General features: G+C 49.8%; 1 protein-coding gene across 1 annotated transcript in view; it reads left to right on the top strand.

The window, feature by feature from the left end:
* dnmbp (dynamin binding protein) overlaps positions 1–26,882 on the top strand; it is a 96,720-nt gene extending 69,838 nt beyond the window's left edge. The window contains 13 exon segments of the mRNA XM_072557206.1: positions 2,180–2,327; positions 4,312–4,329; positions 6,751–6,950; positions 9,334–9,464; positions 10,741–10,845; positions 11,509–11,637; positions 12,906–13,238; positions 18,271–18,450; positions 19,791–19,989; positions 24,126–24,166; positions 24,168–24,251; positions 24,253–24,702; positions 25,770–26,882. Coding sequence (XP_072413307.1) covers positions 2,180–2,327; positions 4,312–4,329; positions 6,751–6,950; positions 9,334–9,464; positions 10,741–10,845; positions 11,509–11,637; positions 12,906–13,238; positions 18,271–18,450; positions 19,791–19,989; positions 24,126–24,166; positions 24,168–24,251; positions 24,253–24,702; positions 25,770–25,955 — 2,204 coding nt within the window. The 3' untranslated portion in view covers positions 25,956–26,882.
* The last annotated feature ends 206 nt before the right edge of the window (positions 26,883–27,088 follow it).

Below are 27,088 nucleotides of genomic sequence, written 5' to 3'. Positions count from 1 at the left end.
ACTCCTGATCACCTTTCACCCCCTTGTGTAACAATTTATCTTCCTGTACCTTAAAAATATTCGAGCACTCTGCTTCCACCCCCTTCTCAGGGAGAGAGTTTCAAAAACTTACAATCGTCAAAGAAATTTGCATCATTTCTGATTTTAAATGGGTGGGGCCTTATTTTTTGACAGTCACTCCAGTTTCAGATTCTACCAAAAGGTGAAACATTCTTCCTTCCCCACCCCAATTTGCATCATTTCTGATTTTAAATGGGTGGGGCCTTATTTTTTGACAGTCACTCCAGTTTCAGATTCTACCAAAAGGTGAAACATTCTTCCTTCCCCACCCCCCCCCACTACCCCAACCACCCTGTTTAAAGACCCCCCTCGGGGTCAGATTTATTTCAATCAAGTTGCCTCATACTTTTCTAAACTCCAGTTTAGGCCTATTCGTAGATGTACAGCATGGAAACAGACCCTTTGGTCCAATTTCTGGATTAGTGGTGCTGGAAGAGCACAGCAGTTCAGGCAGCATCCAAGGAGCAGTGAAATCGATGTTTCAGGCAAAAGCCCCTGAACTGCTGTGCTCTTCCAGCACCACTAATCCAGAATCTGGTTTCCAGCATCTGCAGTCATTGTTTTTACCTTTGGTCCAACCCTTCCATGCCAACCAGATATCCCAACCTAATCTAGTCCCTCCTGCCAGCACCCTGCCCAAATCCCTCCAAAGCCTTCCTATTCATATACTCATCCAGGTGCCTTTTAAATGTTGTAATTGTACCAGCCTCCACCACTTCCTCTGGCAGCTCATTCCATACTCATACCACCCTCTGCGTGAATGACTTGCCCCTTAGGTCTCTCCTTGTATCTTTCCCCTCCCACCCTAAACCTATGCCCTCTAGTTGTGGACTCCCCCACCCCAGGGAAAAGACTTTGCCTATTTACCCTATCCATGCCCCTCATAATTTTGTAAACCTCTATAAGGTCACCCCTTAGCCACGACGCTGCAGGGAAAACAACCCCAGCCTGTTCAGCCTCTCCCGATAGCTCAAATCCTCCTACCCTGGCAACATCCTTGTAAATGTTTTCAGAACCCTTTCATGTTATCTGGTAAACTTCCTCTGAACTGCATCTCAGAGCTCTACACGCTCTTACCATTTAGAAAATTTTTTAAAAAATATTCTTCTTGCCAAAAAGGACAATTTTTCAGATTTTCCCACATTTTGTTCTTCACTCTCTTAACCTGTCTCTATCCTTTTGTACCTCTTTTATGTCATCTTCGCAACTTACTTTCCTATCTTTATGTCATCAGCAAATTTATCAACCATTCCTCCCTTCTAGTCATTTGTATAAAGTGTAAATACTTGAGGTCCCAGCACTGATTCCTGTGGCACACCACTCAGTGTCCTGCTCACTCTTTGCTTCCTGTATGCCAGCCAATCTTCTGTCCAGCCAGCATGCCAACCCCAAAAATCACGAGCTTTTATTTTCTGTGGTAAGGTTTGAAGTGACACTTTACCAAATGCCTTCCACATATCTAAATACAGCACAGTCACCATGCCCCCTGCATCCACAGAATAAATCACTTACTCAAAGAATTTCTAATACAGTGGGAAATCATTTAACCTCTCTCGGCGGCACAATGGCTCAGTGGTTAGCAATGCTGCCTCTCAACGCCAGGGACCTGAGTTCAATTCCACCTTCAGGTGACTGTCTATGTGGTGTTTGCACGTTCTCTGTGTGGGTTTCCTCTGGATGCTCTGGTTTTGTCCCACAGTCCAAAGATGTGCAGGTTAGGTGGATTGGCGGCCATGCTAAATTGCCCATAGTGTCCAGGGATATTTCGACTCGGTGGATTAGCCAATGCAAATGCAGGGGTATTGTTGGTGGGGGTCAGTGTCAGTGTGGACTCGATGGGCTGAGTGGCCTGCTTCCACACTGTAGGGGTTCTATGATTCTTACATTTTGTGGAAGATGAGCAACATTCTCGACATGTTTATCACTTCAGCAATAAGCGATTTGCCTCAACATCTTTACAAGGTTCACCCACAGCGTTTTGAAGTGCTCGCCACTGAAGGTTTTGGTGTCTGAATGATTCAATTTATTAATAATACACAAATGAATTTTAGGAATAAGGACTGTGTGTGCCTCATCAATCGATTCAAGAATCGCTTTTGCACTTTCTTACCCTGTGCAGGTCATGTGTTCCTATCCTTCAGGAATGAGCTTGAGGATATGTACAATGTTTACTGTCAAAATCATGAGGAAGCTATCGCTCTCCTGGATATATATGAGAAGGACAGAGAGATTCAGGGGCATATTAACACATGCCTGGATCACCTGAGGTAAGACGAGAGCAAATGATGGCTCACAGGGAGCTAGAAAGAAAGTCAACATGTTTCTAGAGGATTCTTAATATGTCTTCCCATGTTCCAGCTGTCTTACTGTCAACCAATCCCTTCTAAACTGCAGTTACCGAAACGTGGGTAAATAAAAATCTGTGATTCTATCAGACGTTTTATCCACCTGAGGACACCTCGAAGCACCCCTCAGCCGATAAAGTACTTTTAACATGTGCTGTAGGAATGTAGGAAATGCTGCAGCCAATTTACACGCAGCCAGATCCCACAATGTGATTCATGAATGGATGTTGGTGTTTTCAATTTTTTTTTCCCCCAATGATATTTGTTGACAGACAAACACAGTCCCCAGGGAGACCGTCTGACAAGCTGCTGCTTTAACTTAGTGCCCTGAGACCCACCTGAGTGGGTAGGTGTTTTAATGACTCATGGACCACTGCACTGGCAGTATTGTCCTGGGTTTTATGCCCAAATCCCTCTGACTACGGCCCATCTGACTGTGAGGTGAGAGTACTACCTGTGGCTGAGACGAAGTAAAGAGACGGTTGTGACCAAGTGTCCAGCCTCTCTGTGGGTGTGGACTGTGTGCCCCTCTACAAATCCCCCCTCAATGCTGCACCCAGTCACATGTCACCTCAAGCAGGAGTCTTCAACACGGGTTCACACCGTTCCAGAGCACTTCCAACATCCCCAAACATTTTACAGCCAGCGGAGGGAAACCACGACAACTGGTATGTGCACAGCAAGATCCCAGAGAGAATGCAACAACTGTGACCGAATAATCAGTGTTGTTTTCTGAATCAAGGGGCAAATTGACCAGGAATAGCAGCACCACATCTCTCCCTAGTCATGGATCTTACACACTCTCCCTCCTGAGAGAGGGAAGACTGGGTTACACTGCAGTCAGTGTTCTGTCAGCCCTGCCCTACAGGGGTCCCACTGACTCAAATGTCAGCAATCGAATAAATTTACAATTACATTCTCTGCAATACGGGCGGTTAAGGCATTATTTGATTTAGACTTTTGGAATTTTTAAAGTAAATGTCAGGACAGATAGATCTATTTTCCTCTGGTGGGAGAATCTTGGACAAGGGAAGATAACGCTTTTTTTTAAAAAAAGCATTCAGAGCCAGGCTGTAAGGAGTGAACTGAGGAAACACTTGGGTTCACACGAAGGATAGTAGAAGTATAACACCGTATGCTACAAAGCAGCAGATGTTTGGCACTCAGACCGTCATTTTCAATATGAGACCCATCGATTTATGTTTTTGTTACTTTGAGGTTATTCACGAAGTGAGGATCCAGATCAGCCATGAGGTTAAGGGGCTGAATGGCCTCCTCCAGCTCCCTAGATGTTGTCAGATCTGAAAGTTGTTCTTCCAACATTGAGAATCCTCCAGCGCTCTCACTCATTGCAATCGTCTCTGTCCTTGGACCCAGCTTTTACCTTCAAAGCCACTTTTCATGATGCGTACAAAATATCCGACCTTGAGTTTCTTTGTGAAACTGTACGCAGGTTGTGGGCATCGCTGACTGGGCCTGCATTATGGTCCATCCCTAATTGCCCCGGTCAAGATGGTGCTGAGCTGTCACTTTGACTCGCAGCAGTCCTGGGAGTCATGGGGACACCCGCAATGTCTTGAGGGAGGGAATTCAGGATTTTGACCCAGCGATAATGAAGGAATGGTGATATCTTTCCAAGTCAGGATGATGAGTGGCTCAGAAGAGAACCTGAAGTTGCCCAAGTGTACCTGCCCCTTTATGTTTCTCGCTGGCAATGGTTGTGGGTTTGGAAGAGGCTTTCTAAGGAGCCTTGGTCTGACCCTGCGGGTAATGGAGAGGGCGTTGTCTCAGTGTCTGGTCTTTTGCCGATTTGCTGTCTGGATCTTACTGATGTTTTCTCCAGTAACTCACTTTTTTCCTCCCTCTTTCCCACCCCCCCCTCCTGTTGATCGTGCTCCTCTGCCAGGGCAATATATCGTAAGTGGTAAGTCTGACCCTGCAACCTTCCACCTTCACACCCCCCTCCACCCCCGCACGTTCTAGCTATGTCCAACACCACATGCATTCCTGTCCTTGATTTTGAATGTGTCTGTGTGTGTGTCTGTGATGAGCAGGTGGAGGGGCTGGAAGGGGAACTTGCTTGGTTGGTTCGGAGAAGGAGTTGGTTGGAATGGGGTTAAGACAAGGGATCAAGTGACGAGGTTGGGGTGTGTGGAGGAGGCTTTGTGCAAATATCAGGTAAACAACGGGACAGTGGCACCCCCAGAGTTCAAAAGCCCAAGTGTGCTTCTCCCAGTGAGGTGGCGAAGTGACTGCTTCAGGAGAGAGGTCTGAGCTGAATGATGTGTCAAACTACAGGAAGGCCAATGATGGAGAGGTTAATCCTGATGTGAAGATATGGTGGGGCAGGGTGTGAATGCGGGTGGGGGATGGTGCTGAGTGTCCAGAGGAGGGTCAGGGCAGGGAACACAGGGAGTGAGTGGGGGGGGAGGGGGGGTGGGAAGGGCGGAGGATAGAGGAAGTGGGTGCGGTGGGGGGGGGAGATGTTGTTATAGCCCATGCTATCAGCTTTGTCCCTTTTAACAACGTGTAGCGAGCATGGTGTAATCCCAGCTGAATGAGTGACTGAACATCCCCTACAAACCACCTCGAGATCCTTCCTATGCCTGGCAGCTCACATCTAGTTGATGGACACACTGCAGCCTCCTTCCCTAGTCCCCTCCACTTTCACCTGTTTCCTTTTTGAACACTGATTGTATTAAACTCATTAACCAGCCTGCGTGTGTTTTTTACTATTGATTTAACATTGCTAACCAGTAATGCTGGATTTAATCCACCTGATGCTGCAGTAAGTATTTCAATATATAATTGTTGCCAGTTTTATCTGTAAACATTTCCTTTAACTCTGACTCAAAGAAGGGGAAGGAAGTTCATCCTGACAACAGGGTGTTAGAGTAAAACTCCGTCCATACTGCCCCCACCTCAATCAAATACTCCTGGGACAGGACCAGCATGGGGTTAGATCCAGAGTAAAGCTCCCTCTACTTTTTAAAACTGAAATTAAAGCTACCTTTGCACTGTCCCTATCAAACAGTCCCAGAACAGGGAGAGCACAGGGTTACATATAAAGCTGTCCGTGCTGAACTATCGATGCTAACCCATATAGAGTTGGACCAATTGGAGAAAGTGAGGACTGGAGATTGGAGTTGAGAGAGTGGAGCTGGAAAAGCGCAGCATCCGAGGAGCAGGGGAACTGACGTTTTGGTCACAAGCCCTTCATCAGGAATCCCTGCCTGACCTGCTGTGCTTATCCAGCACCACACGCTCAACTTGGATTAATAGGAGCAGAGTTAGACCGTTTGGCCCATCAAACAGGATCATGGCCAACCATCAGTCTTAGTCAGGCTTGTTTCTCCAGTATTTCATTTCCCTGCCTTGTGGGCTGGCTCTCTCCTGATGTCTGCTTTCCAATCTCCTCTTTCTCCTTTTTCTCCGTGTAAAGGCTCAGATGATGCTCAGTGAACAGTCCTTTAATTTCAACTAGTTAGCTAAGTCCAGAGTGAAGTCTGAAGCGTTGTTATACTGTGCAGAAACTCTTTGAAGGAGCTCTCCCATTAGTGCCACCTCCCTACTCTTTCCTCCCAGCACAGTAATTTTTTTTTGAAAAAGTTTTCCTTTTCGATATTACCATTGAATCTGCTTCAATAGCTGTTTCAGATACCGTGTTCCAGATTACAACTCGCTACAGAAAAAGCAATTTTCCACTTACCACACCCTCTCTACCCCCCGCCGCCACCCTCCTGTTCTTTTAGAAAATACCTTCAACCTATGAGCCTCCTGTCACTGGAGACAGCTTCCTCTGATTGAGTAAATCAGACCAGCCTTTGAACACCTCAATCAAATCTTCCCGTCAACCTCCAAGGTTAGCACAGTTCCTCACAATGCCAGGGACCCAGGTTCGATTCCAGCCTCTGGTGACTGTCTGTCCGTGTGGAGTTTGCACATTGTCCTTGTCTCTGCGTGGGTTTCTTCCGAGTGCACCGGTTTCCTCCCACAGTCCAAAGATGTGCAGGTCAGGTGAATTGGCCATGCTAAATTGCCCATAGTGTTCAAGGATGTGTAGGCTAGGTGCGCTAGTCAGGGGTAAATGTAGAGTAATAGGGTAGGGGAATGGGTCTGGGTGGACTTGTTGGGCCAACTGGCCTGTTTCCATACTGTAGGGATTCTGACAATCCCAGTTTCTCCCATTTATCCACATTCACTGAAGTCCTTTTCCCTGAACCCATTCTGGTAAATCGCCCCAACGCTTCTCCAAGACCTGAGCATCTTTTCTGGAGACAATACTCCAGCAGCGAGTGTTTTTTAAAAAAATTTATTTGTAATCCTTTTTATCCTTGCAAAACAGGGGCAAAACCAACTACATCAACCTGGGTTCGTTTCTCATTAAGCCAGTACAGCGTGTAATGAGGTACCCATTGCTGCTTATGGAGCTGTTGAACACTACCCCAGAGACACACCGAGATAAAAAGCCCCTGGGAGAGGCTGTGCTGGCTGTGAAGGATCTCAACGTTAACATCAATGAGTACAAACGGCGCAAAGACCTGGGTGAGACTTGCCTTTCCCATTTATACATTTACCCTCCATCTGTCCCTTCCCCTCCCCATCCCTCTTTTCTCTCTCTGTCCCTCCACCTCCCCTTCTGTGTTGCTCACTCCCTCCCCCTCTACTCTGTCCCTTCCCACTCACCCTCATCTCAGTCCCTCTAACAGAAACTTGCTGTCAGGGTCTATCTGTTGTGTTCAATTGAGCCTCCCTGAGGGAGATCTACAGACATCCCATTGGATACAGGAATGAGGAACTGATAAAATCATTAACAAGATCTTGGTGACAAACTTCATCCAATGGCAAGCTTTGAGCTCCCACTAGCGACGGTGGTCACTGTAAACCTGGCTCAGGACATTACATTGACCCTGAGCAATATGTCTCCTCCAGGGGGGCCTCAGTGCATCACCTTCATTCACTGTGGGGAGAGACAGAAAGTATTGTACGTTGCGAAAGGTGTTTCCTCCTCAAGTGAGCGATGGCCAAATCACCTGTAAGACATCTCAAGACTGCTGCACCATTCAACAGGGTCATGGCTAATCTGACATTCCTCCCATCCACTTTTCTGCACTTTGCCCGTTATCATTGATTACCCGACTGATCAAGAATTGTCTCTCTCTCTCTCTCTCAGCCATAAACATACACGCGGACTCTGCCTCCACCGCTCTCTGTGTTGAGAAATTCCCAAGACATTCAACCCTCTGAGGGAAGAAATTCCTCCTCGTCTCAGTCTTGAATTGGCACCCCTTTATTCTGAGACTAGACTCTCCCATGAGGGGGAGCATCCTCTCAGCATTTACCCTGTCAAACCCCTTAAGGATCCTGAGTGTTTCAATGTGTTCACCCCTCATTCTCCAAAACCCTAATGAGTTGGGTCCTATTTAGCCTTTGCTAATATGACAGTCCCACCAGGGATCATCCTGCTGAGCCTTTTCTGAACTGCCTCTAATGAAATAATACTTTAACTTAAACTAGGGGATCAAAACTGCTACAAACTGGATTTATCTGTTCACCGAGCTGAGTTCATGTGGTGGATCTGGCTTCTCCACTGCAGCGGGTTGTAAACAGTGTTGCTGTTTTCTGCAGTTTTTCTCCAAATAAATCATAATCTATTCCATTTTTTGTTCTCCCTTCCAGAATGAACAACTTCACATTTTCCAACATCATACTCTATTTGCCAATTTCTTTGGCCACTGACTTAACCTATCAATGTCTGTCTTTAAACTGTTTGTAAAAACCCTCTCGTAACTTGCCTTTCCACCTATTTTTGTACTGTCTACAAATTTGGCTGCAGTACCTTCACACTTTAACCTGAGCGACTGATCAAGAATCTGTCTCTCTCAGCCATAAACACACACGCGGACTCTGGCTCCCACAGCTGTCTATGACGAGAAATTCCCAAGACGTTCAACCTTCTGAGGGAAGAAGTTCCTCCTCATCTCAGTCACTTCCATTCCTTGTTTGATGTTTGCATTCACTTGTTAAAACAAAAAGCAAGCCACTCAAGTTTGAATCGATTCCGCTATCACTGGGTCCAGAACAATCCTCATTACAAACTCTCAAACCCTTCAAGTGCTGACCTTGCCTGTGATATTTGCATCTGATGAATTAATCTAAGTCCTGTTTCAGCGGCCTCTTGTCATAGCCCAGACTGGGCTAGGGTGTCAGCAGCTTGTTTAAATTGGATCTACAACCCCTCTCCGCACTCCTCCAATTCCCACCTCCTCAGCTTTCACACTTTTCCTCGCTCCACCATTGGCACCAGGACCTTCAGTTACCGAGGTGACTAACTTTGGAAATCCTAGCCTACACCTTCCACCTCTGTCTGTCCGTCTGTCTCTCTCAATGCTTCTTTAAGATGGTTCTTAAAACACACATCTTTGCCGTAGCAGTCTCCCGCCCAAGGGCAATTAGGGATGAGTGATAAATGCTGGCTCAACCAGGAATGCGCACATTCCATGTAGGAGTTTAAAAAACTGTCAAATTTTATTTGATAACTGCTCCTATGAAAGACCTTAGAATATTTTGGTAAAAAGAAACCCTTGAAAGAAATTTCATTTCTAAAGCACCTTTCAGGACCTCCAGATGTTCCAAAGTGCATGCATTACTTTCTGAAGTGTCATCACTATTATAATGTTGGAAACCTCACAACGGACTTGTGCATAGCACGCGTGTTCAAACAGAATTGAGATTGTGGCCAGATCATCCACATTCTGTTCTAAGTGATGTTGATTGGGAGAGTTAATGTTGGCTCAGAGCATTGGGGAGACCACTTTTCCACCTCACCACTCCTGTTTTGATAGTATCCTGGAGAATGCAGACAGATTGAGGATGTTATGTGAAGGCAGGTTGTTGATGATGTGGACTCCTGTGTGTCTGTCTGCAGTTCTGAAGTATCGTAAAGGGGATGAGGACTCGCTGATAGACAAAATCTCGAAGTTGAGCATGCACTCCATCATAAAGAAATCCAACCGGGTTAGCAGTCACCTCAAGCACCTGACGGGTCTCGCTCCCCAGGTAAGAAATCAGGCCACACACCTGACCTTTCACCATCAAAGGTGAATTATCAGCATTGGTCACCGTGAAACCACCTCCACTCTTTTCAGGATCTTAATCCTAATGTTTGAAAATGTTGAATGCAGTTGATCAGTGCAGGGGCCATAGGTTTTCGGTGGGTAATGTCAGAGACAACCCCTTGTATAAAGGGGATTGGAAAGCTGGACCTTTTGCCCATAAAGAGCTATTGGGCTGGGGTACAGAGTAAATGGGGTTAAAATACTGTGGCCTAATTAAATGGCAGCACAGGTTTGAGAGCTCTTTGGCTTCTTCCTGTTCCAAATATGGACTTTCATTTAGACTACACTGCGATGCAAGGTGTGTGTATAAATATATGTTTATAAAGTTTGATTTCAAGATAGTGGCATATGGGTGTGAGTTTCTTTTGTAAAGGGTTTTCTTTTTAAAATGACAAGGTCATTGTGTTCTGGAGCAGTCACCTAATCCAGTATATGTCAGAGAGCTGATAACTGTAAACCTGTGTGGTGTTAATAGAGAGATATTTATATATTGTAACCTTTATAACAGGTTGAGGAAATGCACAAATCCATTAATTTTGTCGTCAGCTCAGAAAAATCTACGATGAACACTTTGTTCTAATTCAGTTCAGAGGCAGGTTTCCCATTTCAATTCACTTGAGGCTGCTCCCTCATTCAGTAAGTCAGGAGTGTGATGGAATCCTCCCCACTTGCCTGGATGGGGGCAACTCCAGAAGCTTGACGCCATCCAGGACAAAGCAGCCCGATTGACTGGCATCATGTCCACTTGTTGCAACATACACTTCCTCCACCATCAATGCTCAGTAGCAGCAGTGCAGACTAAATACAAGATCTTTAGACGCTATCTTCCAAAGCCACGACCACATCCACCTAGACAGACGAGAGCAGCAGATGCATGGGAACACCACCACCTGCAAGTTCCCCTCCAAGCCACTCGCTGTTCCTTCAGTGTCACTGGGTCAAAATCCTGGAGTTCCCTCCCTTAGGGCATTGTGGATCAACCCACAGCGCATGGAGTACAGTGGTTCAAGAAGGCAGTTCACCCCCACCTTCTCAAAGGCAACTAGGGATGGGCAATAAATGCTGACCTAACCAGTGAGACCCCACATCAAACGAACAAATAAAAAACATCTTGCAGTATATTTCAACGAGTTGCATGTTGAGAAATACATCTCTAACTCGGACTCTCATTTCTCACCATTTGGGGTCAGGGTTGAAGCATCTCCTCTCTCTTCCAGATTAAGGATGAGGCATTTGAGGAGGCAGAGAGGAGGTTTCGAGTACAGGAGCGGCTGATTAAATCCTTCATCCGCGATCTCTCACTCTATTTGCAACACGTGCGGGTGAGTGAGTGTCATGCGTTCTCACTGGCAGATGGTTGAATCCACTCAGGGCACCCCTTCACCTCTGTGTCTAGAGCGAACGACGGGGGAGGGGCTGATTGACCACTGGCACTCTCCCAGGAAGTGCCTATGGGTGGGTGGGTGGAAGCTAAAATGACTGAGGAGCGGTTTGGGCTGGGGGGTAGATAGGGATCAATAGGGAGGAGATTAATGGACAGAGTGGGATTGATGGCAAAGTGTTTGGGAGGTGGATGAGGAATGGGGAGATGCTTGAGGGAAGGATTGGGATTGTTGGGGAAGTGTTTGGGATCAGGTCGATGGGGAAGTGGGAGACAGATCGGGGTTGATGGGTAAGTGGAAGATTGTGGGACAGACAGGGAAGTGTTTGGATGTTGTCTCCACAGTCCAAACAGCTTGACGCGAGACACTCATCGTCAGGGGCTGGTGAAGGTGCAGTTGGGTTGAGGCAGCTGGAGCTTTGCGATTGACCCCAACGTGACCCGCTCATGGTGGAGCTGAAGCTGAACAGGGCTTCGATCCCTGCTCGTACCTGACCCCAACAAAACCCCCACCCCCTTCCTTCAACCAGGGCTGTGGGGCAAGTTGCATCGCTGCAGGCTTACGCTGGATCAGAGATTGACCAAGGTCCTTTTCTTGCAATAGGAGTCTGTGTCAGTGAAGGTGCTGGTGGCTATGAGTATCCTGGACATGTACGGGGAGAAGAATCACCCAGACCTGGAGAGTTTCCAGCGAGCACATCGATTCATCAGTGACAACCTCTTCACCAACTTTGTAAGTGTGGGTCCCAAGTGTCTGTATCAGTGAAGCCAGTGATTGTGAGTCAGCCTTATTATCTGTTGTGTAAATAGGGAGGAACTGTTTCCACCAGCAGACAGATTGCTAAACAGAGGTCACCGATTTCAGAAAATTGGCAGAAGAACCAGAGAGGGAGTATGAACTTTTTTTTTATTTCGCACCGTGAGTTGTGATCTGGAATGCACTGACTGAAAGGCCAGCTAAGAAGAGTCAGTCATTTTCCAAAGAGAATTGAGATTTTTTTTCTCTAAACGACTCACTCATGAGATGGGGCTGGAGTTTAAAGTTCAAAAGGGCAGAGTTGCAGGGGAACAGGGAGAAGGCAGCACTCTGGGATTAATTAGACTGGCCTTTCAAAGAGCTAATCCAGAAATAGTAGACAAAATGCCCTGCTTATGTACTGAGAGATTCCTGATTGCTTAAAGGATGAATTGCCGGATCTTTATTCCGATAATTATCCTCTCCCGAGTGACCAGATGCTTCAGCAGTGATGTCCATACCCTGAGGACATTGGGTCAGATGTTGTTCCAGTTTTTCTTGCTCTAGTGCCCGCTCTCTCACTCGCTCTCCTCTTCCTGTTATCCAAAGATGATGGGCTAGAGCTCCATTTCGGCTCCGTAGGCACCGATGTTTTTTTTTCCCTGCCCACGTCATTCCTTCCTGATGTGCTGGTCCAGGTATCACAACTGAATCTGTCTGTACTTCAGAGCCTGACTGGGCTCTTCCCATTCACGCTCCATCCCCTCCCGAGCCCAGGGCCATACCCCCTCCACATCCCTCTGTGTCCTCCTGCCTGCCCCTCCCTCCAAGGCCACTGCAGTCCGAGACTTTCTAGATCTGCATGGTTTGCCAATCAACCCGCGAGAGAGCTGTAACTGAATTCGGTGCATCCTCAAGTTCCTCCTGCAATTAGTGACATTTGTATAGCACCTATATCATCATAAAACTCCTGAGGTGTTCTTTGGAATGTTACCAGACGGACGGTTGAATACTCACCCAACACCTGAAGGTGGTGCTGCAGCAGTTAAAGTGAGATTTCAAGAAGAGAGAGATGGAGATGTTTAGGAGCAAGTTGCAGATTCTTGGGCTTAGACAACTGACGTATGCAGCGCTGCAGTGATCCACCCTGGGGCAAGGGAGCAGCATGGAAATCTCCCAAGGGCTGTGGAGAGATGGGGGTCGGGGCAGGGTGATGTACAAACAGAGCTGAGGACCTTTTTCCCCTTGATTGTTTCCCCCAACAGAAAGAGCGGGCAGAGAGTCTGGTCATCGCGCCCCTGAACCAGCTCCTGGGGATGTGCGCGGGGCCCCACAAGCTGATCATCAAACGCTTCGACAAGCTGCTGGATTACAACAACTGCAAGGAGCGAGCCGAGAAACTGAAGGACAGGAAAGTGCTGGATGAGCTGCAGGCTGCCAAGAACAACTACGAGGCTCTCAACGCCCAGCTCCTCGACGAGCTGCCCAAGTTTCACAAGAGTGCCGAGCAGCTGTTCATCAACTGTATGCAAGGGTTTGCCGAGGCCCACCAGGAGTTTGTAGGCCTGACCCTGAACGAGCTTCAGCCGTTGTCGCAGGTAAAAGCAACGGGGGCTCCTCGTACTTCACCAAGTGGCTAAGTCAGCGCTGGCTGCTGGGGATGCAGCTGCTGTCAGAATGGTGGGGAGTCTACTCCGTGCTTGTGGTAAATTGTCCAAATGCAGAGCTGAAGCAAGTGGGGAACAAAGGCAGAGGAATTTTTAACAGGGGCGTTGAGCTTTCGTAGAGACTGGAATAGGCAGAGGAGTCTGCGTTACAAGGGGTTTATCACTCACAGCTCCAAAAAAAAGAGACTTTGGTTCAAAGCGTATACAGAGGAACCTTGATTACCTGGCATTCAATTATTCAAATTTTGGATTATCCAAACAAGATCACAAGTTCCCAATGCTCAGCTAAACTATGTTATCCAGCACTCGATCATCCAGCATTCGATTAACTAAACAAAGTACTTCCTGCCTGTGTCCTTCGGTTCCTCTGTACTGTGTTTTGCTCTTCACTGTCACTGCCAGACCTGCTGAGTTTCTCCTGCACTTTCTGCTTTTATTGTAGTGAGTTCAAGTGTGTTCAAGGTGGCTTGTTGCAATGTTATGTCCTCGACCCAAGAAGAGACCAAATCATATTGGAAGTAAAACAGAAAATGTCTGACATCCTTAGCATCTGTGGAGGAGGAGGGAGAGAGAATTAATTAATCAAATTGGAGATATCCTTTGCGTTAATATTATAAGAAGTGTGGTCTCTGTTGCAGACTGTCACAGTGATTTTTGACAATGAAAATATAGAAGTGGTGATCGTGTTGAGTGGTTAGTTTCCTAGTTAGTTTACAATGGATGAAGATGCTGACCAGAATGGGGTTATAGCAACAGTAATGTAAGGACACTAACAGTAATGAAGAACATGGTGACAGTAAAAAGTGACACATTCTCAGTCATTTCCACCTCAGGATTTTGAAAGGAAATGTATAAGAGCATTGTGGGTGCCCAAACTTTAATTTTTCTACATTTTCACAAAGAAGGAACCATTCTTGTCGATCGGAAAATCGTTGGAGGTCATTCTGCTGTTTGAGAAAGGAGAGAGAGGTGGAAATCATTATAGACCAACTACCAAAGTGAAAATCCTGTACTTGCTGAAAATGTGAAATTAAAACAAAGTGTTGGATAAACTCAGCAGGTCTGGCAACATCATGGAGAGAGAAATAGCGTTAGTTTTCATGTGAATGATATTGCAATAGGTCTGGGGTGGGGGGGGGAAAAGAGGGAGAAATGGGGTGGGTTTTAAGTAGGTCAAATGTTAAAGTAATGTAAAGAATGAGTGGCAAGTCTATGATTGGGTGGAAAAAATGAGCAATGGGTTTGTAGTGGTGCATGGTAAAAAGGCAGAGGACAAGAAATAAAAGATAAGTTTAGAGGAGTAGCGAATGGCAGAATGGTTTCTGATTTGATTTTTTATTGTCCTGTGTACTGAGATACAGTGAAAAGTATTGTTTTGTGTGCTATCCAGACAAATCATACCTTACATAAGTACATCAGGGTAATAGAAGAGAATGCAGAATACAGTAGTGCCTCGACATACGGACGACCCCGTTCACGAACAAATCGGTTTACGAACAGGATTGTACGGAAAATTCAATGTACATACGGAATCCAAGATACGAGCAAATTGATTGAAGTGCAGGCTTTTGTTGAGAGGCCTCACCCTAACAAAACTGTGACCAACAGAGCAGTGAACATTTTAAATGACAATGTGACGTCCCATTTTCGGAGAATTCTGCAGCAAAGAAAAAAACGAGTTTCTCTGGATCGTTTTCTTGTGGCGTCACCAACCTCCGAGAGACAAAAAAAGAGAACAGACTCCAGAAATATCCGAACAATGGGAAAATTGATTCAGTTCACGAAATTTTCGGTTCGCGAACCGGGTCCCGGAACGGACTAAGTTCGTAAGTCGAGGCACTACTGTATGGTGTTATAGCTACAGAGGAGGTGCAGATAAAGATTAACTTTAATATATGAGAGGTCCATTCTGGAGTGTGATAACAGGGGGGGGGATCCGGGGTTGCTTCCTGATGTCAGAGAAATTCTCCAGATCTGTGAGTAGATTTAAGAGAGCATTGTTAGTCATTCTGACAGATTTACAGTTGAGATTTAAAAGAGTAGAGAGGTTATAAAAGATGTGAGGAGATAATCTGCTGGGGACAACTCACAAAGAGTCACTACGCTCTGGCACCATCTTGGAACATCTGGCATCGGAAAGTAAAAATAAAGTTAAACCCAGCACATGAACTCTGAGTCCAGAAAGATGTAAAATACCTCATTGAAAGAGCAGGTCCTGTTTCTTCGTCTGATGTTGACATTTGTGATAGGAACTGAAGTTGGCCATTTGGCCCCTCGTGAGGGACTAATATACTGCAGGGAGATTTGCTAGAGCTACTCTGGAGGATTTAAACTAGTAAGGTGGGGGTTGGGATCCAGTGAGTTAGTGAAGAAAGATTTCAATCTGAGACTGGTACAGTTGAGAACAAAGGCAAGTCAAACAATCAGGGCAGGCAGGGACAAAACAGAGAACAAGGTACGACTGATCAATTAAACTGCATTTATTTCAATGCAAGAGGCCTAACAGGGAAGGCAGATGAACTCAGGGTATGGTTAGGAACATGGGACTGGGATATCATAGCAATTACAGAAACATGGCTCAGGGATGGGCAGGGCTGGCAGCTTAATGTTCCAGGATAAAAATGCTGCAGGAAGGATAGAAAGGGAGGCAAGGGAGGAGGGGGAGTGGCATTTTTGATAAGGGATAGCATTACAGCTGTGCTGAGGGAGGATATTCTCAGAAATACATCCAGGGAAGTTATTTGGGTGGAACTGAGAAATAAGAAAGGGATGATCACCTTATTGGGGTTGTATTATAGACCCTCTAATAGTCAGAGGGAAACTGAGAAACAAGCTTTAAGGAGATCTCAGTTATCTGGGTGGCACAGTAGCTCAGTGGTTAGCACTGCAGTCTCACAGCACCAGAGACCCAGGTTCAATTCCAGCCTTGGGTGACTGTCTGTGTGGAGTTTGCACATTCTCCCCGTGTCTGTATGGGTTTCCTCCGGGTGCTCCGGTTTCCTCCCACAGTCCACAATGTGTGCAGGTGAATTGGCCACGCTAAATTGTCCATAGTGTGAGGTGCATTGGTCAGAGGGTGGGTTACTCTTCAGAGAGTCGGTGTGGACTTCTTGGCCTGTTTCCACACTGTAGGGAATCTAATCTAATCTAATAATAGAGTGTTTATGGTAGGGGATTTTAACTTTCCAAACATAAACTGGAACTGCCAGTGTGTTCAGGGGTTTAGATGGAGAGTGTGTACTAGAGTTTTCTGATTCAGTATGTGGATGTACCTACTAGAGAAGGTGCAAAACTTGACCTACTCTTGGGAAATAAGGCAGGGCAGGTGACTGAGGTGTCAGTGGGGGAGCACTTTGGGGCCAGCGACCTTAATTCTATTCGTTTTAAAATAGTGATGGAAAAGGATAGACCAGATCTAAAAGTTGAAGTTCTAAATTGGAGAAAGGCCAATTTTGACGGTATTAGGCAAGACCTTTCAAAAGCTGATTGTGCACAGATGTTCGCAGGTAAAGGACGGCTGGAAAATGGGAAGCCTTCAGAAATGAGATAACGAGAGTCCAGTAAAAGTATTCCTGTCAGGTTGAAAGGAAAGGCTGGTAGGTATAGGGAATGCTGGATGACTAAAGAAATTGAGGGTTTGGTTGAGAAAAAGAAGGAAGCATATGCCGGGTATAGACAGAATAAATTGAGTGAATCCTTAGAGTATAAAGGCAGTTGGAGTATATTTAAGAGGGAAATCTGGAGGGCAAAAAGGGGACATGAGATAGCTTTGGCAAATAGAATTAAGGAGAATCCAAAGGGGTTTTACAAATACATTAAGGACAAAACGATAACTAGGGAGAGAATAGGGCCCCTCAAAGATCAGCAAGGTAGCCTTTGTGTGGAGCCATAGGAAATAGGGGAGATGCTAAACAAGTATTTTGCATCAGTATTTACTGTGGAAAAGGACTTGGAAGATATAGAATGTAGGGAAATAGATGGTGACAACTTGGAAAATGTCCAGATTGCAGAGGAGGAAGTGCTGGATGTCTTGAAATGCATAAAAGTGGATAAATCCCCAGGACCTGGTCAGGTGTACCCTAGAGCTAGAGAAGTGATTGCTGGGCCTCTTACTGAGATATTTAGATTAGATTACTTAGTGTGGAAACATGCCCTTCGGCCCAACACGTCCACACTGACTTGCCGAGGCGTAACCCACCCAGATCCATTCTCCTACATGTACCCCTTCACCTAACACTATGGGCAATTTAGCATGGCCGATTCACCTAACCTGCACATCTTTGGGTTGTGGGAGGAAACCCACGCAGAATGTTCAAACTCCACACAGTGTTGCCTGAGGTGGGAATTGAACCCGGGTCTCTGGCGCTGCAAGGCAGCAGTGCTAACCACTGTGCTACCGTGCCCCCCAAGTTGTTGGTGGGAATCCTGAGGGACAGGATGTACATGTATTTGGAAAGGCAAGGACTGATTAGGGATAGTCAACATGGCTTTGCGCATGGGAAATCATGTCTCACAAACTTGATTGAGTTTTTTGAAGAAGTAACAACGAGGATTGATGAGGGCAGAGTGGTAGATATGATCTAAATGGACTTCAGTAAGGCGTTCAACAAGGTTCCCCATGGGAGACTGATTAGCAAGGTTAGATCCTATGGAATACAGGGAGAACTCGCCATGCTGTACCTAACACCATGCTGGACTTGTCCTGGGAGTGTTTGATGGGTATAATGTAGAAGGAGTGTAAAAGAGTAGAGGAAGTTTTACTCTGTCTAACTCTGTGCTGCACCTGTCATTGGTATGTTTGCTGGGGCGCAGTGCAGAGGAAGCTTTCTTCTGTTCACTGTGGTAAGTGGATGATACGATGCTCCGTTTTTGAGCTGAGTTGTGTTTGCTTGCAACGTGTGCGTTGTTTGAACTGTGTTTGGGTCTGTTGGGTGATTACTGATGGGGACTTTCTCTGGTCCAGCTCCTCACGGTGGTGAGCAAGGACACCAGTATCGTGGCCTCGTTCCAGGAGCAACACGTCAAAGCCATCCAATTACTCCAAGTCTTCAGTTTCTTCCCTGACACCGTCCCTCCCTCCAGAAAACCATTTGATCGGAAGGTGACAGACAGGCAGTCGTCGAGATTGCAAGCCCTGACCACGGTGAGTCAACTGCTCCCTTTGACATTACTGTAATGTTTCAGACCTGTCAGTGTGTTTCAGTGAGGGGTTCCATCGGCCCCGTACAATGGAGAATAGAGTCGCTGCGTTGTCAGAACACAATGAGTCCGTTCAGTCTGTGCTGCTTGTACTGTCTGGTGAACCAAGCAACGCACTTTGTGCCACTCAGTGTAACTCTGCATATTCTTCCTTTTCCCAATGATAATCCGATTCCCTTTCCAAGAAGCTGGATTGAACCTGGCTCCACCGCACTCTCGCATTCCCAGCCCTAACCACTTGCTGTGTGAAATGGCTCTTTTGCTCTGTCTGTTGCCTCTCTTGTCCAAGAGCTAAAAGCCATGCCCCCTCCGCCTTGATTCTCTCGGGAGAACAGCCCTAGCTTCTCAATTTATCCACCTACTCAAAGCTGCTCAACCAGACTGGCCACCATAATCTAGCTGAGGCTGAATCTGAGTTTGTCCAGGTTTTAAAATTACCTGCTCGCCATTTTAAGTATTTTCATAGTTCTCCAGCATGGAAAGAGACCCTTCGGTCCAACCAGTCCATGCTGACTATCATCCCAAACTAATCTAGTCCCACCTGCCTGCTCCTGCTGCCACCTCCCATATCCCTCCGAACCTTTCCTAATCATGCACTTTATACAAATGTCTTTTAAACGTTGTAAACTGTATCTGCATCCACCACCTCCTCTGTTCGTGCGTTCCACACGCAAGCCACTCCGTGTCCTAAAACCAGCAATGCCCCCCATGTCTTCCTCCCCTCGCCTTAAAAATATGCCCTCTCATCTTGAAATCCCCCACCCTAGGAAAAAGGCACCTGCCAGTCACCTTATCTATGCCCCTCATCATTGTATAAACTTGTACAAAATCACCCCTCAACCACCTCCACTCCAGTGAAAGAAGTCCCAGCCTATTCAACCAATCTCTGGCTTAGGAAATTGAGTAGCAGTAGGCCATTCAGCCCTTCAAGCTAATATGCTCTGAGAAAAAAACCATGGTGGATTCTTTTTCTCAATGCCACCTTTCCACATTGTCGTCCTCATTACCCGCATTCCTGCTTTTGCCTGAAACATTGACTCTGTTTCTATCTGCACAGAGGCTGCCAGACCTGCTGAGTTTATCCAGCACTTGCTGTTTTTATTTTGATGGGATTTGTTAAGGGTATGTTAAGGGTAAATTGAGTTACGATTCAGATCAAGGCATGTAGTGGAACAAGTTCCACAGGTCGAAAGGCCCCATCCTTGCCAAGAGATGCCGTTTTGCACACCCATTCCAGTCGCTCTGTCTAACTGTTTGGTCCATGTTTTTCCCATTCCCTGCCAGCCGAACACCACGGTCCAGACAGATGAACAACGAGCAGCCTTACTGGCAAAGTATGAACCAGACAAGCTGTATCAGACGGACCGGAACTTCAACGCTGCTCAGCAACTGGATGTTTCCCTACAGGAAGGAGACCTGGTCGGGGTGATTAAACAGCAAGATCCCATGGGCAGTCAAAACCGCTGGCTGGTGGACAATGGAGGTAAGGGCTGACCAAAGGTGCTTCCCCGTTTCTCCCCCCCAACCCCCCCGCCCCCGCCCCCACACACTTCTCTTCTCCTCCCCCCACTCTTCTCTTCTCCTCCTCCCCCCCCACCCCCCAACTCTTCTCCTCCCTCCCCCCCCCCACTCTTCTCTCTTCTCCTCCCCCCCCCCCACTCTTCTCCTCCCCCCCCCCCACTCTTCTCCTCCCCCCCCCCACTCTTCTCCTCCCCCCCCCCCCCCACTCTTCTCCTCCCCCCCCCCCCCCACTCTTCTCCTCCCCCCCCCACTCTTCTCCTCCCCCCCCCACTCTTCTCCTCCCCCCCCCACTCTTCTCCTCCCCCCCCCCACGCTTCTCCTCCCCCCCCCCCCACTCTCCTCCCCCCCCCACTCTTCTCCTCCCCCCCCCACGCTTCTCCTCCCCCCCCCACGCTTCTCCTCCCCCCCCCCCCGCCACGCTTCTCCTCTCCCCCCCCCCCCACGCTACTCCTCCCTCCCCCCCCAACTCTTCTCCTCCCCCCCCCACTCTTCTCCTCCTCCTCCTCCTCCTCCTCCCCCCCCCACTCTTCTCCTCTTCCCCCCCCACTCTTCTCCTCTTCCCCCCCCACTCTTCTCCTCTCCCCCCCCACTCTTCTCCTCTCCCCCCCCACTCTTCTCCTCTCCCCCCCCACTCTTCTCCTCTCCCCCCCCACTCTTCTCCTCTCCCCCCCCACTCTTCTCCTCTTCCCCGCCCCCCTCTCTCTTCCCCGCCCCCCTCTCTCTTCCCCGCCCCCCTCTCTCTTCCCCGCCCCCCTCTCTCTTCCCCGCCCCCTCTCTCTTCCCCGCCCCCCTCTCTCTTCCCCGCCCCCTCTCTCTTCCCCGCCCCCTCTCTCTTCCCGCCCCCTCTCTCTTCCCCGCCCCCTCTCTCTTCCCCGCCCCCCTCTCTCTTCCCCGCCCCCCTCTCTCTTCCCCGCCCCCCTCTCTCTTTCCCCGCCCCCCTCTCTCTTCCCCGCCCCCCTCTCTCTTCCCCGCCCCCCTCTCTTCCCCGCCCCCCTCTCTCTTCCCCGCCCCCCTCTCTCTTCCCCGCCCCCCTCTCTCTTCCCCGCCCCCCTCTCTCTTCCCCGCCCCCCTCTCTCTTCCCCGCCCCCCTCTCTCTTCCCCGCCCCCCTCTCTCTTCCCCGCCCCCCTCTCTCTTCCCCGCCCCCCTCTCTCTTCCCCGCCCCCCTCTCTCTTCCCCGCCCCCCTCTCTCTTCCCCGCCCCCCTCTCTCTTCCCCGCCCCCCTCTCTCTTCCCCGCCCCCCTCTCTCTTCCCCGCCCCCCCTCTCTCTTCCCCGCCCCCCTCTCTCTTCCCCGCCCCCCTCTCTCTTCCCCGCCCCCCTCTCTCTTCCCCGCCCCCCTCTCTCTTCCCCGCCCCCCCTCTCTCTTCCCCGCCCCCCTCTCTCTTCCCCGCCCCCCTCTCTCTTCCCCGCCCCCCTCTCTCTTCCCCGCCCCCCTCTCTCTTCCCCGCCCCCCTCTCTCTTCCCCGCCCCCCCTCTCTCTTCCCCGCCCCCCTCTCTCTTCCCCGCCCCCCTCTCTCTTCCCCGCCCCCCTCTCTCTTCCCCGCCCCCCCTCTCTCTTCCCCGCCCCCCTCTCTCTTCCCCGCCCCCCTCTCTCTTCCCCGCCCCCCTCTCTCTTCCCCGCCCCCCTCTCTCTTCCCCGCCCCCCTCTCTCTTCCCCGCCCCCCTCTCTCTTCCCCGCCCCCCTCTCTCTTCCCCGCCCCCCTCTCTCTTCCCCGCCCCCCTCTCTCTTCCCCGCCCCCCTCTCTCTTCCCCGCCCCCCTCTCTCTTCCCGCCCCCCTCTCTCTTCCCCGCCCCCCTCTCTCTTCCCCGCCCCCCTCTCTCTTCCCCGCCCCCCTCTCTCTTCCCCGCCCCCCTCTCTCTTCCCCGCCCCCCTCTCTCTTCCCCGCCCCCCTCTCTCTTCCCCGCCCCCCTCTCTCTTCCCGCCCCCCTCTCTCTTCCCCGCCCCCCTCTCTCTTCCCCGCCCCCCTCTCTCTTCCCCGCCCCCCTCTCTCTTCCCCGCCCCCCTCTCTCTTCCCCGCCCCCCTCTCTCTTCCCCGCCCCCCTCTCTCTTCCCCGCCCCCCTCTCTCTTCCCCGCCCCCCTCTCTCTTCCCCGCCCCCCTCTCTCTTCCCGCCCCCCTCTCTCTTCCCCGCCCCCCTCTCTCTTCCCCGCCCCCCTCTCTCTTCCCCGCCCCCCTCTCTCTCCCCGCCCCCCTCTCTCCTCCCCGCCCCCCTCTCTCCTCCCCGCCCCCCTCTCTCCTCCCCGCCCCCCTCTCTCCTCCCCGCCCCCCTCTCTCCTCCCCGCCCCCCTCTCTCCTCCCCGCCCCCCTCTCTCCTCCCCGCCCCCCTCTCTCTCCCCGCCCCCCTCTCTCTTCCCCGCCCCCCCTCTCTCTTCCCCACCCCCCTCTCTCTCTTTCTCCCCACCCCCCTCTCTCTCTTTCTCCCCACCCCCCTCTCTCTCTTTCTCCCCACCCCCCTCTCTCTCTTTCTCCCCACCCCCCTCTCTCTCTTCTCCCCACCCCCCTCTCTCTCTTTCTCCCACCCCCCTCTCTCTCTTTCTCCCCACCCCCCTCTCTCTCTTTCTCCCCACCCCCCTCTCTCTCTTTCTCCCCACCCCCCTCTCTCTCTTTCTCCCCACCCCCCCTCTCTCTCTTTCTCCCCACCCCCCTCTCTCTCTTTCTCCCCACCCCCCTCTCTCTCTTTCTCCCCACCCCCCTCTCTCTCTTTCTCCCCACCCCCCTCTCTCTCTTTCTCCCCACCCCCCTCTCTCTCTTTCTCCCCACCCCCCTCTCTCTCTTTCTCCCCACCCCCCTCTCTCTCTTTCTCCCCACCCCCCTCTCTCTCTTTCTCCCCACCCCCCTCTCTCTCTTTCTCCCCACCCCCCTCTCTCTCTTTCTCCCCACCCCCCTCTCTCTCTTTCTCCCCACCCCCCTCTCTCTCTTTCTCCCCACCCCCCTCTCTCTCTTTCTCCCCACCCCCCTCTCTCTCTTTCTCCCCACCCCCCTCTCTCTCTTTCTCCCCACCCCCCCTCTCTCTCTCTCTCCCCACCCCCCTCTCTCTCTCTCCCCACCCCCCTCTCTCTCTCTCTCCCCACCCCCCTCTCTCTCTCTCTCCCCACCCCCCTCTCTCTCTCTCTCTCCCCACCCCCCTCTCTCTCTCTCTCTCCCCACCCCCCTCTCTCTCTCTCTCTCCCCACCCCCCTCTCTCTCTCTCTCTCCCCACCCCCCTCTCTCTCTCTCTCTCCCCACCCCCCTCTCTCTCTCTCTCTCCCCACCCCCCTCTCTCTCTCTCTCTCCCCACCCCCCTCTCTCTCTCTCTCTCCCCACCCCCCTCTCTCTCTCTCTCTCTCCCCACCCCCCTCTCTCTCTCTCTCTCTCCCCACCCCCCTCTCTCTCTCTCTCTCTCCCCACCCCCCTCTCTCTCTCTCTCTCCCCACCCCCCTCTCTCTCTCTCTCTCCCCACCCCATGCATGCCCCCCTTCCCTCTACACCCTGAAAACACCAGTCCTCACACTGAGTTGCAGCAGTAGTTTGACCCAGAGTGTCCAGAATGTGAGTGTGCCAGAGCTGTCCAAAAATTCCCAAGATGGTTTCCTGGCTGCTTCTCCACGCCCCCAGTTCCTTCACTCCACCATTGGCAGCATACTATCAGTTGTCTGAATCTGACACTTGGAAATTCTAACCCTATTTCTCCATCTCCTTCTCTCTGTCCTTTTAAGATATTCCTTCAAACTTACCAAACCTATTATCTCCTTGTGTCGAAAATGCAGCTTCGTGAGCAACAATGAAATAGTGACCCGATCATCTGCTGTGGACCCCTCCAGCTCACTTTCAGATTCACACGAGAGAGCAGATTTAGCTTTGATTCAAAGTCCCTTGGCGCCGAACCTCTGACAGCACAGCGCTCCCTCGGCGCCAACTGTCTGGGGGTTGGGTGGTGACCTGGGGTAGGGGATGTGGAGGAGCCCGGGGGGTGGGTGATAGGGCAGAGCCCATGGTGGGAGGGTGGAGTCTGGGGTGGGCAATGGGGCGGCTGTTGAAGCTAGGAGAGGGATGTAAACCTCTTTGGGGTTATCCGCGATAAAGTCTTGTTGTGTATTAAGCATGCACCCTACCTCCGCAGTGATGAAGGGCTTTGTGTACTGCTCCTTTCTGAAGCCCTACAAACCCTCGACGGAGCCATTCGGACATCTCAGTCGGGAGTCATTCCTCCAATGAATCTGGTTACGGTGGTTCGTCTCCAGTAATTCTCGCGGCAGAACAGCACCTCGGGGTCAGCAGTGAGCTCCTCGGGTGGTGCAGCTTCCTTCACCCCCATGCCACCGGTTACCACGGAGACCATGGACGGCTCTCCCCCCAAGGCAGCAGCACAGCGGCGGAATGCACCGGAACCCTCACCTCCACGTATGGCCGCATCTCCCCCGTGGCCAAACCTAACCGACATCCCCACCTCGTCATCTCGCCCGGCCCCTCTGATGTATCGATCCAACACCTACGACCCACCACCGGCAACAAGCTCCCATCAGTCACCCACACCTCACCGGCCACACGCCAAGGATTCCTACTTAACTGTGCAGCCAAAACGGTTCAACCAGATGGAATACTCACATTCCCGGGATCTCCGCGGCAGGAAGCGGGAACTGCGGAGGGCCTCATCACAGGAGGGATATCTGGAAAGCAAAGACTATGATCCTGGGGCAGCAGGTGAGAGCAGCAGGAATCGACAAGAGCCCCCAATTCCCATTCCTGAACCAGCAAGAGCCCCCCCTCCCATCCCGTCCCCAACCCAGCGAGAGCCCCAATCCCATCCCTGATACCATTTCCACCCTGAAACCTTGCCCAGTCCACCATCTTGATGTGCACTGGTCCTTCAGTAGCAGCAGTGTTTACCATCTACAAGATGCATAACAACAGGTCACTATAAGGCTCCTTCCAAACCCACAACCACTTGGGATATAAACAGGCCACACCAATCTTCCCTTTTCCCCTGCATTTCCCATGGCTAATACATCTAGCTTGCACCTTCCTGAACACCTAAAGGTGATTTAGCATGGTCAGTCCACTTAAGTTGCACATCTTTGGACTGTGGGAGGAAACCAGAGCACTGAACAGAAACCACGCAGACACTGGGAGAATGTGCAAACGCCACAAGGGAGTCGCCTGAGGGTGGAATTGAACCTGTGTCCCTGGCGCTGTGAGGCAGCAGTGTTAACCACTGAGCCACCGTGCCACCTATCTAGAAGGACAACAGCAACAGATACCTGGGAACACCATTTATCTGTAAGTTCTCCCCTCCAAGCCACTCACCTCCTGACTTGGAGATATACTGTTACTCCTCTGTCGCTGGGTCAAAATCCGGGGATTCCTTTCTAACAACATTGTGGGTCTACTCAGCACATGGACTGCAGCAGCTCAAGCATGCAGCTCACAGCCTCCTCTCCAGGACAATTAGGGATTGCCAGTGAATGCTGGCCCAGCCTGTAAGACCCACATCCTAACTCTTGAAAGTTGCTATAGAAATGTAACTGTCTTTGACAATGTAGCAGGGCCTTCCATAATGCTCTGAAAATTTAGGATGGACCTTTATGTGCTATTCCCCGCAAGCGTTGACTCTGACAAGCCAAGTTAATGATACTGGTAGAAGACAGAAACCAGCGTTGCAATGTTGGGGGTGAATGAGGCTGTTCCTTTGTGTAATTTCAGGATGGCTGTAAGTCTAAAATTGTTCACAGATCTGATTGCCATTTCTTGTTCTGTCTCTCTGTAGGTTTACTATGCAATCTATGATTTCCGAGCTCGATGTGCTAATGAACTGTCCATTGTCAACAACCAGCGAGTGCGAATCCTCCGGTTCCAAGATATGAATGGAAACCGGGAATGGTGGCTAGCAGAAGCTAATGGAAGACGGGGATATGTCCCTGCCACTTACATCAGAAAAACGGAATACACGTGAAGAAAAAGGACAAAATGGGGAGCGGGAATATCCTGGAAAAGAATGAGCACCCCCTCTTGTATTTAAAGACAATTGAACACAAGAGCAATGACTGTCTCTCGCTCCAAACTCAAGACAGAGGAAGAGGCCTTTTGATGGCTTTGGTGTCTTATTTCTCCAAAGATGTTTCTGAAAGGGTTTCGGTTTAAGCTGACCCAACGGAATAATTGCTGGAACTAAGCCTGGCCAATTCTACTCTGACATTCGGCGTTATACAAAAATGACCTCAATTGACAATGTACCAGTGCTAATATATATATATATATTATATAAATATATAGATATACAATTCCAGAACAATTCTTTTTGAGAACTTAAACAGTATTTTAAACCTGCTGATCCTGTCTCTTCTCCCTACCACGCACCCTGTTCTCCAAACCACCAGCCTCATGCCATTTCCAGGGCAGCCATTTTGAAGTCAGGACTGCGCAAGGAGCCAGATTTCCCATCATGCATTTGCCTAACACCACAGCAACCTATATTTTATTCAGGACAAAGGCAGCCTTTATAAAACTACTGCGAGTGTTGTGTCCAGTTGGTGAGAGATCTTTCACATATGACCTCAGGTGATTACTTCCGGTGTGAACAGCCTTTCGAGGTAGGCCGCAACTGAACTGCACATCCCCAGCTGTTCAGAAATGTGGCAGTACAGCACTTTCAGTCAAGAGTATCCTGAAGGCAGCACAACGGGCACTTTAAATGACACACAGTGAGCAGAAGTTTGTAATGGAACCAACTGGAATATAACTTCTGGATGTTGACTTGAGAAGCCATGGCAGTAACTTGTTGTTCAGTTCAATAAATTCTGTTATTCTGACAGGGGTCAGAAGACTCTGGGCCATTATGTTTGGTTCATGATGTGAATGGAATAAAACTAAGTGAGATGCCTGATGGTTTTTGAGTGAGGGGAAGTTGGTGCAGGGGTTGTTCCAAACTCAAATATGAGTCTTGGGCTGTAACTGGCCAAAGGCATCAAACGTGCAGAAAAACAAGTGGTGAAGAGCCACAATCTGATTGTATGGCAGAATTGGTATGAGGGGATAAATAAGCTCCTTTTCCAAACAGCAATGGACAGCACAGTCTGAAGGAGAACA

Source organism: Chiloscyllium punctatum, chromosome 38 (genome assembly GCF_047496795.1).
Source record: "Chiloscyllium punctatum isolate Juve2018m chromosome 38, sChiPun1.3, whole genome shotgun sequence".
Classification (NCBI taxonomy): Eukaryota; Metazoa; Chordata; class Chondrichthyes; order Orectolobiformes; family Hemiscylliidae; genus Chiloscyllium; species Chiloscyllium punctatum.
The sequence above is the reverse complement of the archived record's forward strand: the minus strand, read 5'-3'. Positions and strand labels throughout refer to the sequence as shown.